At 40.6% G+C, this 12154-nt stretch overlaps 1 protein-coding gene across 1 annotated transcript in view; it reads left to right on the forward strand.

The window, feature by feature from the left end:
- Window positions 1–7247: 7247 nt before the first annotated feature.
- The window catches only part of zeb2b (zinc finger E-box binding homeobox 2b), a 66267-nt gene continuing 61360 nt past the window's right edge, over window positions 7248–12154 (forward strand). Inside the window, exon 1 of the mRNA XM_020537158.2 lies at window positions 7248–7389. Coding sequence (XP_020392747.2) covers window positions 7248–7389 — 142 coding nt within the window. The remainder of the gene's footprint in view (window positions 7390–12154) is intronic.

Genomic DNA, 12154 nt, shown 5'->3' on the forward strand with positions numbered 1-12154 from the left:
AAGGCGGGTATGCTTGATGGACTGGGCTGTGTTCACGACTCTCTGTAGTGTCTTGCGGTCTTGGGAAAAACAGTTGCCATACTGTGTCGTGATACATCCAGATAGAATACTTTCCATGGTGCAATTATAAAATTGGTAAGTGTCCTTGTGGACATGCCAAATTTCCTTAGCCTTTTGGGAAAGCAGAGACGTTGTTGTGTTTTCTTGACTGTTGGGTTGACGTGGGTGGACCAGGTCAGATTCTTGGTGATCATCACTCCCAGGAAATTGATGCTTTCAACCATCTCAACCTCAGCAACATTCACGCAGACAGCACCAGCTCCTTCATTTTGCTGATGTTGATAGAAAGATTGTTGTCTTTGCACCATGCTGCTAAATGCTGAATCTCTTTCCTGTATTCTGTCTTCGTGTTGTTTGAAATCTGACCTACAATGGTAGTGTTATCAGCAAACTTATTAATGGAGTTGGGGTAAAATTTGGCCACACAGTGTGAGTCGATAAGGAGTATGGTAGGGAGCTGAGTACGCAGACTTGCGGGGCGCTGGTGTTGAAGATTATGGTGGAGGAGGTGTTGTTGCCTATCCTTACTGTTTGCAGTCTATGGGTCAGGAAGTCAAGGATCCAGTTACAGAGGGGGAAGTTGAGATCTAGGTCTTGAAATTTTCAGATGAGATTGTTTGGAATTATGGTGTTGATGGCAGAACTGTAGTCAATAAGTAGGAGCCTGACATAGGTATCCTTGTTATCCACCTATCCCAGGGATAAGTAGTAGCGTAGGGCCAGGGAGATGGTGTCTTCTGTGGACCTGTTGCATTGGTAGGTGAATCGTAAAGGATCAAAGCAATTTGGCAGGCTGGAGCTGATGTGAGTCATGACTAACCTCTCAAAATACTTCATAATTATGGAGGTCAGAGCCACCAGGCAGTAGTTTCCATCTTTGGCCATTAACCTTGTTTAGGCTAACAATTAGTGTAAACTGTTGATTATAATGAGAATCATTCACCCATGTGCAAACCAGACATAACTGGCATTAAGATGCTCAATTGCAGACAGAAGAACCAACCCATAGTGTGCATTGAGTCAGTAGAGATAAAGAGCTAATAGTGAATGAATGGAATACCATGTACAGAAAATCATTGCTATCTGCGCTACCAAATGAACAGAGGCAAAGAAAATCTCAAATGTGCGTCAGTGGCCCTTTTACAAGGTCTACATGCATTCATTTGTACAGTCCCCTTCCCTGCTTATCCAAAATATGCAGACCTGAAAAAATGATAAAAGTCCACATCCATATTTTCTATAGTCACTAATATTCCTGGTCGGTGACAATTGGGACCTGTTTTACAGTTGTATGATCATTAGGTTTAATGGTGCTTTTCAGTAATATACAGGTAGCTGTTACACAAACTTTGCTTTCCAGCAAGCTGGAATACAAAATCATAAATGTATAAGCACCTTTAATTTCAGTGGGAGACTTCTAATTAATTGGTTTTTATACAGAATTACACAGAATTTAAAGCAAAGCAACAGATTTTTCAACCTAACAAATTTATACTGTAATGCATGCACTAACAAGCCTTCTTCCATTACATCTCATCTTATCAAGACATCAAATTTTATCTTGCTGTCCTAATATTGCTAATTTCTGATACTGGTCTTATGTAGCCAACTTTGACTTTAAGGTTAAATTATATCAACTATAACTTATGGTGGGTAAAATTAATTTTTTGTCACACTCTTCTGTCTTCCGGCCTTTACAATAGTACATTTATTTTGGGTTTGCCACTTGCTGTTCAACAGTTCACCTATCAGTAACCTACTGTTCTATTACCTTGCTAAATTCAAGACAAAAAGTGCATGAAGATTCATCCCTCATTAAACCATTCACTCTTTTGGAAATACTCAAACATTTATTTTTTAACACGTAAAATAGTATGAATAAAATCATGTAACTGTTTCTTTAGGGAACACATATATTTTAATGATTAAGTTCATGAATCATACTGCCATAGTGTTAAGGGCTTACATGGGGTAGAATTTGTTAATTGCGTTCAGGAAAGTTTCCTCAAGCAGTATATAGAGGGTCCTTCTCTTGGGAAATAGGGCAGGACAGGTGACTGAAGTGACAGTGGGGCAACACTTCAGAACCAGTGACCATAGTTCTATTAATCATAAAATAGTTATGGAGAAGGACAAAACTTGTCCACAGGTTCAAGTTCTAAACTGGGGCAAGGCGAATTATAATGGAATTAAATAGGAGCTTGCAGGGGTTGATTGGAGTAGTTTGTTTGTAGCAAAGGGACCTCTGACAAGTGGGAGGCCTTTAAAATTATGATAGCTAGAGTTCAAGGTCTAAATGTTCCTGTGAGGGTAAAGGGCAAGGTTGGCAGGAGTAGGGAACCCTGGATGACAAGAGATATTGAGGCTTTGACCAGAAAACAGATGGAGGCATGGATCAGGAACAGGCAGCTGGGATCAAGGGAATCTTGGAGGTATATAGGGGCTACAGGAGTTTACTGAAGAAGGAAATCAGGAGGGTAAAAAGGGAGCATGAGATACCTTTGGCTGAGAAGATTAGGGCGAATCCAAAGAAATTATTTAAGTATATTAAAAGAAAAAGAATAATTAGAGAGAGAATAGGACCTCTCAAGGATCAAAGTGGACATGTATGTGAGGAACCACAGGAGATGGGCGAAATCCTCAATGAATATTTCTCCTCCATGTTTACTATGGAGAAAGACATGAAGACTTGGGAACTTGGGGAAATTAGTGGCAATATCTTAGGGATTGTCCATTTCACAGTAGAAGAGTTACTGGAAGTATTGGAATGAATGAAGGTGGATAATTCTCCTGGTCCTGACCAGATATATTCACAAACCCTGCAAGAGGCTAGAGAAGAAATTGCGGGGGCACTGGCTGATAGATTTGCATCATGGTTAGCCATGGGTGGGGTCCTGGAAAACTGGAGGGTGGACAATGTTGTGCCCTGATTCAAGAAGAGCTGCAAAGAAAAACCTGGGAATTATAGACCAGTAGCTTAACATCTGTGGTAGGTAAGTTACTTGAGAAAATTCTGAGGGATAAGATAGACATGCATTTAGAAAGACAGGGTTTGATGAGGAGTAGTCATCATGGCTTTGAGCGTGGGAGATCAAGCCCTATAAATTTATTGGAGCTCTTTAATGAAGTAACTAGGAAGTTTGATGAGGACAGGGTGGTAGACGTAGTCTGTATGGATTTCAGTAAGACCTTTGATAAGGTTCCACATGGTAGGCTGCTCTGGAAGGTTAGATTGCATGGAATCAAGGGAGAGCTGGCAAATTCGATACACAATTGGCTTAATGGTAGGAAGCAGAGAGTAATAGTGGAAGGATACTTGTCAGCCTGGAGACCTGTGACTAGTGGTGTGACTCAGGGGTAGTGCTGGGCCCATTCCTCCTTGTTGTATCTCTCAATAATTTGGATGAGAATGTACAAGGCATGATTAGTAAGTTTGTGGATGACACTAAAATAGGTGGTATCATGGACAGTGAGGAAGGTTGTCAGAAATTGCAGCAGGATCTTGATTAGCGGGGTAAGTGGCCCAGAAATGGCAAATGGAGTTTAATATAGATAAGTATGGGATGTTGCATTTTGTAAAGTCAAATCAAGGTCGGAGTTTCACTGTGAATGGTAGGGCCTTAAGGAGAGTAGTGGAACAGAGGGACCTTGGAGTTCAGGTGCAAGGTTCTCTGAAAGTAGAGTCACAGTTAGACAGAGCAGTGAATAAGGCTTTTGGCACACTGGCCTTCATCAGTCAGGACATTGAGTACAGAAGTTGAGAAGTTATACTGCAGTTGTACAGGACATTGGTGAGGCCACACTTGGAGTATTGAGTTCAGTTTTGGTCACCTTTGCTATAAGAAGGATGTTATTAAACTAGAAAGAGTGCAGAAGAAATTTACAAGAATATTGCCAGGACTCCAGGGACTGAGTTACAGGGAGGGGTTGGACAAGCTAGGACATTTTTCTTTAGAGCGTAGAAGACTGAAGGGGATCTTATAGAAGTGTATAAGATCATGAGAGGCATGGATAGGGTGAATGCACTCAGTCTTTTTCCCAGGATTGGGGAATCAAGGACCAGAGGGCAGCAATTTAAGGTAAGAGGGGAAAGAATAAATGGGAACCTGAGGGGCAACTTATTTACAGAGGGTGGTACGCAAATAGAATAAGCTTCCAGCAGAAGTGGTTGAGGCGGGTACATTACCAACATTTAACAGGCATTTGGACGAATACATGGATAGGAAAGCTTTAGAAGGATATGGGCCAAGTGCTGGGAAATGGGGTTAGTGTGGATGGACATTTTGGTCGGCATGGACCAGTTTGGGCCGAAGGGCCTTTCTCTGTGCTGTCGGACTCTATGACTCCATGACTCTATTTTGTTCACTTTCCGAAACCTGCATGTGGAGCTCATGGAGTTCTTGTCATTAAAATTGAGGTCATTAATTCTGCTGCCTCTTTTGGACTCTTTATTCCCCCTTGCCCATTTAACCAGCCTTTACCAGCCCTTTACCTGAATATACATCCTTACCTAGCTTCTCTTGTGTCTCCTTAAACCCTCTCAGAACACAACTTATCTGTTAAACACATTTCCTGCACTTTTCCACCCTATGCCCATTAAACCTCTGACTAACCAATTTTGTTTCCAGGCCACCATGCTAGATAATATCCCATCTCTTTCAAATCTGCCGTTATCACCCTATCCACTCCTCAAAACACTTTGATCTGTCCTTAGAAATACTGCTCCAAAATACTGCACCAGCTGCAAACTCCTTTCTTTTCTCTTTAAGTCACTGAACATGTAAATCACTTCCTAAAGTCATCGTCCAACTCTGGCTACGTTTTGCGTCTCACACATGCTCTATACCACCCTTGATAGTCATGATTTTACCCAAATAGACCTGAATTCCTGAATTTTCTTTCTAGGTCTTTCCACTTATCTAATTCTTGCTTTTTCAAACCTACCTAAAAACATGCATCTTTAACCAAACATTTGCTCACATTGCTCTCTTATCACCTTCTTTATCTTGGTGTTAGTTTTTTTCTTATTGTGCTCCTGTGAAGCGTTTTGGTGTTTTTGAACCAGAGAAGAACTATATAAATGCAAATTGTTGTTGTTACCTCAGCATTCTCATGTGGAACTTCACATTCTCACACCACTTGGTTTCTGAAATTTAAATATGTCTCTAGAATGAAGTTTTCACAATCATATTACCCTGCAAGAAGTCAAGATGCTGATCAGGTTTCTGTAGCGACTTGCAAAAGTACAGTGTAACTGTTTGAAAGCAAATGCCAGAGATCTGCATTTGTGTTTTTTTTTGACTTAGGAATTATTTTATCTCCAGATACCTGAAAGAATGGCGACTGTGGCATTGAATGTTAGAATGTTTCTTTCAAAGCCTTAAATTGCAGAGACTAAATAAAATGACAGAAACACAGGCCGACTGCTACAGGCTGGGTGAGGACACCAAAAAGCTAATGCTTAATATCAACTCCCTCCCATGTACAATCACAGACCCTTACCTTGTCCTGGTTGTGAGGTGCTACATGCCTTATAATGCAGGTGCTAACTTATTTACAGTTCTACAACATAGATGGTGCCCTGGGTTATTGTATTTTACCTTTGATATTTATAACTCATAACTGCTGCCCACTCTCCTCCACCTCCCAAACATATACAACCTGTCAGTAATTGCTTACTTCACCTTTGACCAATTGCTGCCCGGCTCTCAAATACTTTTCGTTCCCGCGCCCACTCAACAAAATCCTTTGCCTTATAGCACTAGCTCAGGTTGCACTCCCTTTCAGATCCTCTGTCTCCTTTTTTCTCTCTCACTCCTGTGTTACAATACTTTGTTTGCAGGAAATCGGTTCTCAGCTGAAGAGCATAGTTGACCTGCTCAAGTTCTTACTGTTCCTTCCGGTTACAGCACAATAAAAGTTTTGTGTTTTGAATTGTCCTTGACATTCTTTTATCCCACAATGGGTGGACAGAGTGTGCTGGAAAACATGACATCATTATCACTGACAGGCGCTCAAATAAATCACCTGCGTGTCTGCTCCTTTTGCTTATTCAATCCTTCTTGTCCAGAGAGCCGAGTACTTCTTCTATGAGATTTCTTCCATGCATGTTAGACAATAACATACTATGAATGTTTTCACGTGTATTAGGCTCATTGGTCTCTAATTGTTTAAAAAAAATTCTTTTTGGACTATGCTGTTTGAAAATCATAGCGACAATCCATGGCAGGCAAAAAACAATACAAAAAGATCATTGGTTTCTCGGCTGTAGACTGTGTGGTGAGAAAACATGAAGCAATATTAAACCATCAAGATTTTTGTTATCTGTCATCTGTGTTGTGTTATTTACATTGATTGTTCTGAACTTAAAGATAGGAATATGTAAAATTGCTGTTTTTTTTTTCAAACCTGCCCTCCAGGGACCAACCAAAAGGATACTGCTTCTTGTACACAGTCTAAGTTTGCTGTTTTGAGTCTGATTTGTTTACAAGGCCATGATTGTAGCAGTTTTAACTAAAGGTGCCACACAGTCTATGCAACTGCAACAACAAGACTCAGCTCAAGAAAGCAATCTGTAAACATTGTTCCTATTTATGAATGTTAACACAGCAAACAGATAATGCAGGACATTACAGCTTCTCTCACCCTTTACCTAAAAATGACACAGAGGAAGTAAGTGAAGCAGAAATGTTGAGTATTACTGGTATTATGCAAAAAACAGTGTAAATCTTTTTTTCTCTCAGCTGGTTCAAGTGCCCTCAGGTGGAAAACTATGATGCTTATGACTCACATGATTCACATGAGATGAGCAATAGTACACTGCAAAAGTTACATTAGTTACAATAGTTTCTAACGGTCTCTTCTCAAACCAACTTTAATTCAGTGTATGCCTTTGGGAGACTAGTTAACATTGTTGGGTTTGATTGTTTATTGAAGTCTTTTCGCTACTTATTTCTTACCCCTGTTTCCTTCCTATTGCTTGACAGTTCTCAAACTTCAGTTTCTTCACTGTTTTTCACTACTAGCTGAAATGTTGAAGGTAAATAAGTAGTGGTCAGGCCCAGAATAGCTGAATTAATTGAAAAGGCCAGAACAAAGTCATTGTAGACTAGAGTTTAGTGCAATCATTCCTATGTTTATTTAAAACGAATGTCTCACTTTACTGATGGTTTGCTGTGCCTGGCACTATGCCGATTACCATACCACAATTAAAGGTCATAAATACTCAGCTTCTTGTCATGTTTCTTTTCTCTACAGAGGAAATGAAGGAAGAGTATGACACTATGGGGCCTGAAGCCACACTTCAGCCAAGTAGAGGTAACGGTACAGGTGAGGATAACAGTGGCTTCTGCGCTTATGTATGTTTCTGTGAAAGTCTCACTGAGGTAAAATTTGCCTTTTTGATAGGGCTTTAATGGGTGAAATTCTGCTCATAATAAGTTGTGGTTCAGTCCAGTTGGATTCACAAAGACCTAAAGTTTATGTCTTCCTGTCTTTTCCAACTAATTTTCTCTCCCTATCCCTGCTTCAACCTTAAACAGCAAGTGGATTCAGTTCCTAGTGTGTGGTTTGAAAGCCACATATGTGGTAATGTTTGTATGTCTAAAGCCTCTGCAGTCTAAATTGGCTTATTCTTTATGTAAACACCAGTAAATTAAACAGTGGACAGTTATGGAGCTGAGTCCCTTTAATTCTGATCTAAGCTGTTCAAAGCTATCCTGGGTAAATCCAACAACTGAGTGTAATTGGGGCTGACCTCATTCCTACAGCCATGTGTTCATGGGCATGCCAAGAATTTTTCCCACCTGATAAAGGACTTTCGTCAAAGCAATGGCACAGCAATATTGAAAAGCTCACTGTGCTTATGCAGGTGGCTACAGAAAGGCTCCTTTTTCTCATTTAGTAGGTTGCATGCTTTTTTTTCAGTTTGTCAAGGTGTTTTCCAGAATGCAAATCAAAGTTGCAACACTGAACCACAGAGACATACGTTTCAGTCTAAATTTAACTTCAGATGGGAACTTTACCAGTAGCTGGTTGCACTATGACATATTTTGCTAATCTCGTGAAAACTGGTCACAGGTTTTGAAATAAACAGAACCAACTAGCTAAGCTGTTTTTGAATTTGCAAGGGCATCAAAATCTAAAGATAAATGTAAATATATATTTTAAGTCACTTTCCACCCCAAACCATCACTTAGCAGGTGTGTTTCCACATTTCCTCAAATCTTAAAAGCAATGGCAGATCTCCACATAACAAAGGAAGTTTAGTAGTAACATTTTGCCAACTGAAAAGTTTATATTTTTAACCTCCCATTACTTTATTCTGTAAGAGGCTAAACTGCATAATTCCAATGATAGTTCAAAAATTATATGTATGGAAAAAGTATAAAATATGATACTATTCCTTTGTTTAAAGTTCATGTAGGAAGTGCATTTCACAATCATGTCTTGTATTACTTCATCCCTTTCGACTGACAAATGATTGGCTGTTTTAGTTTTGTAATTCTCAGCTGGACTGTGTATTTGTGATCCATCTTCCATTTTTTTTATTGGGCATAGGGCTACCATTTCAGAGAGTCTTCTAAGCCTTCTGGTACATTTGGGTGCAGGATCCAAAGTGATGAATGTATAAGCAAGGGTGATTAGATTTAGATCTGGCATTCCATTTTATCATAGATAAATACACTTGAATATGAACAAATAAATAAATAAGCTCTGTTTCCTAAGTCTTGACTGGGCCATGACTCAAGGACTGTCAGTATTTACACATGTAGTGTCCATATTGACCTTGGAAATGAAGTAGTACAGTGCAATGGCCTCTAAATACTGTTAAGAAATATTGTCCTAGATTATGGGGCAGAATCTGCAATGTATTGTTGCCATTTTCTAATGGTGCAAAACAGTAGGATTGTGGGATTTGTGTCCAGTCTGTACAGCCTTTGTCCCACTGCTAAATTCACTTTTCTATTGCTTGAAAGAAGTTAAAGCCCCTTCAGTGTATTGATATAGTGGCCTCGCACTCAAAGGCTCCCCTCCATGAAATATGTTATTGATGGCCTGAAGTACTAGGTCCATGTTCAGGATTCTTCATTGGCCCCTGTGGCAACCAAGTAAAGGGTAGCCTAAAAATAAAACAACAACACAACAAGAAGGTTGACACCGTCCAAGATCAAGCAGTCTGCTTGATTGGCGTCATATCCAGAAACGTTGACTCCCTCCATTACTGACACTCAGTAGCAGCAATATGTAATATCTACAAGATGCAAGGCAGAGATTCATCAAAGATTCTTAGATATGCCTTCCAAACCCACAACCACTTCCATCTAGAAGGACAAGGGCAGCAAAACATGGGAAAACCACCACCTGCAAGTTTCCCTACAAACCACTCGCTATCCTGACTTAGAAATGTATTGCTGTGCCTTCACTGTTGCTGGGTGAAAATTCTGGAATTCCCTCCCTAATGACATTATGGATCTACCTATAGCACATAAACAGTAGCGGTTCAATAAGGCAGCTCACTACCACCTAGGGACAGGCAATAAATGCTCGCCAGGTGTGACACCCATGTCCCACGAATGAATTAAAAAAAAGTCTTTCTGAGAAGCTGGGAGGAGCAGGATGTCTCTATTTTCAAGTCCATAGACGTCATAATTGCACCATGAAACCATTTACCCACTCCTGACTCTCGGTTCTTTCTCTATTACACCCTCTGTTCCACCCTAAACAGAGGCTTCACGAGAGCACTGTTGGTCATTCCTCTGCCTAACGTGTAGAGGATTGTCAAATAAGCAATCTATTTGTGCTATTATTGTACTGACCACTAAAAAATATAGGAAGAAGTTTGGGTAACTCTTTGGGAAATCACCTGGCTTCAACTTGGCAACTCCCCTCGGTAAATCAGGAATTCACCATGAAGGAATGTTGTTATTCATGTCCTAGAACAGTGCATGGGAAATTCACCTTGTAAATTTCCATTTTTTGGGGGGCACTTCTCTTTCCAAAACACTATCTGCAGCGCACATGCACACTTCTTAATTAGCAGTTTAAAAGACAGGTACACGGATAGGAAAAGTTCAGAAGGGTATGGGTAAATGCAGACAAATGGGTCTATTTCAGTTTAGTAAACCTGATTGGCATGGTTGAGTTGGGCTGAAGAGCTTGTTTCTGTGCTGCATACGTCTGTGACTCAATCACCCCACTCTGGGGCAAACTGACTCAGCACCATACTGTTGTGGATGTTAACATCTATGAAGTTAGAAGGTTCATTACTAGCATTATTTAAGGTCTTCATTAGGTTAGGTTCTTACAGTTTAGGTGCTAACTGATCCCTTTTGCTACAGTTCTACGAGTGGCTTGTGCTTTCTTACATCTTTTCAAGTTGCAAAAGACTATAGGGCATCTACTTGAAGGACTTTTTGCTGACTTCAACTTTTCGACACAAGCCAGTTGCTCTCAAACTTGGCAACGAGTAAGCAACCTGACTGGAATGCAACATGACAAGGAGAATGAACAGAACCAATACAGAGCAAGACAAGTTGTTGGAAGAGGGAGAAGGAGAAGGGCTCTCAGCCGAAGACCACATCCACCCAACCTGAAACTCAGTGAGGCATTTGAGATGTCCGCATGTCAATGAGGAGATCCTCACTGAAATCTGATGTTTTCTGCAGCCATAACTAGAATCCAGATAGTGGTGGGTGGGTGAATGGGAGTGCGTGGGGATTGGTTAGCGCTTAAGGAGGATAAACTACTGTCTTGCTGAGAGAGGACAGCAGATTAGAGTTCTATGCAACTACTGCTGGGTCACCATCTCAGCACTCCCATTCACCTCTATGAGACTAGATTGGTAGATGGATATGAGATTTGCAAGTGATTGTAATGCAAATCCGTCAGTTGTTCTCTGTAAGCGCGGCATATGAACCCCCATCAGGGTTCACATCTGAATCCTTGGCAGTGGAACCAATGTAAGACCTTGCCATCTGGTAAACCCTTGGTATCACACATGCAGATCTTTAATTTATCCTTTAAGATACATGCAGTACATATCTGTGATGGTGACAGGAAGTCTGATACCAAGTCACAGTACATTGCCTTCGTGGTGTTCCTCCACTGACTGGCTTGCTTGTACCTCTCGGATATCTGAGAGGAAAAAGGCACAACAGTCAGTTTGTGGTGCAGCAAGGTTGGAAGGATGAGTGAAAGTAAGAATTGCATTCTTATATCATTTGTAGCTTTTAGGACTGAGTGTGAGACAAGAGGATAGTGAGATGGGAGAAGGAAAATTAAGTATGAAAATACTACCATCTTCAATATCTTCATTCTTGTCACCATCTAAGATATGGATTCTAGTAATAGTCAATATCATCTTCTCCGTGGAATTTGCACTTGCAGCTTTGCATTCCCCCTCTTTGATTAGCTGCTGATACCTCAATCATTGTCCTAAGACAGTGGAAAATAATTGCTTAGTAGTGCAGAACTTAATCATTCATTATAAAAAAAATGTGGTTCTAGTTTTCCATCATTAGGTTGAAACTTCATTCTTGCATCTGAAGAGAATATTTTGTTGAGTATCTTTGCAATATTATTGGCTGATGTGAAGGTGCAACATGTGAGTTAGCATCTGAGTCTTGTAGCACTGACAGCTGGTGAGAATGAGGTGAAGCGTACAAATTGTAGAATCATGGATCATAGAATCCCTACAGTGTGGAAACAGGCCCTTCGACCCAACGAGTCCACACCGACCCTAAAAGCACCCACCCAAACCAATCTAATCTACAAATCCCTGAACACTACAGGCAATTTAGCATGACCAATCCACCTAGACTGTACATCTTTGGACTGTGGGAGGAAACCAGAGCACCCAGAGGAAACCCACACCGACACGGGGACAATGTGCAAACTCCACGCAGACAGTCGCCCGAGGGTGGAATTGAACCTGGGTCTCTGGTGCTGTGAAGCAGCAGTGCTAACCACTGAGCCACCATGCTGCCCATTTTAATGTTAAGTATGAGGCTTGATTGACATAAAATATTTGTAGATCAGTGATGGTAAGGTCTTGAATAGGGTGAAATGGTTGGTGTAGTTCGTAAACTATGAA

This window comes from Rhincodon typus, chromosome 7 (assembly GCF_021869965.1).
Source record: "Rhincodon typus isolate 14 chromosome 7, sRhiTyp1.1, whole genome shotgun sequence".
Taxonomy (NCBI): domain Eukaryota; kingdom Metazoa; phylum Chordata; class Chondrichthyes; order Orectolobiformes; family Rhincodontidae; genus Rhincodon; species Rhincodon typus.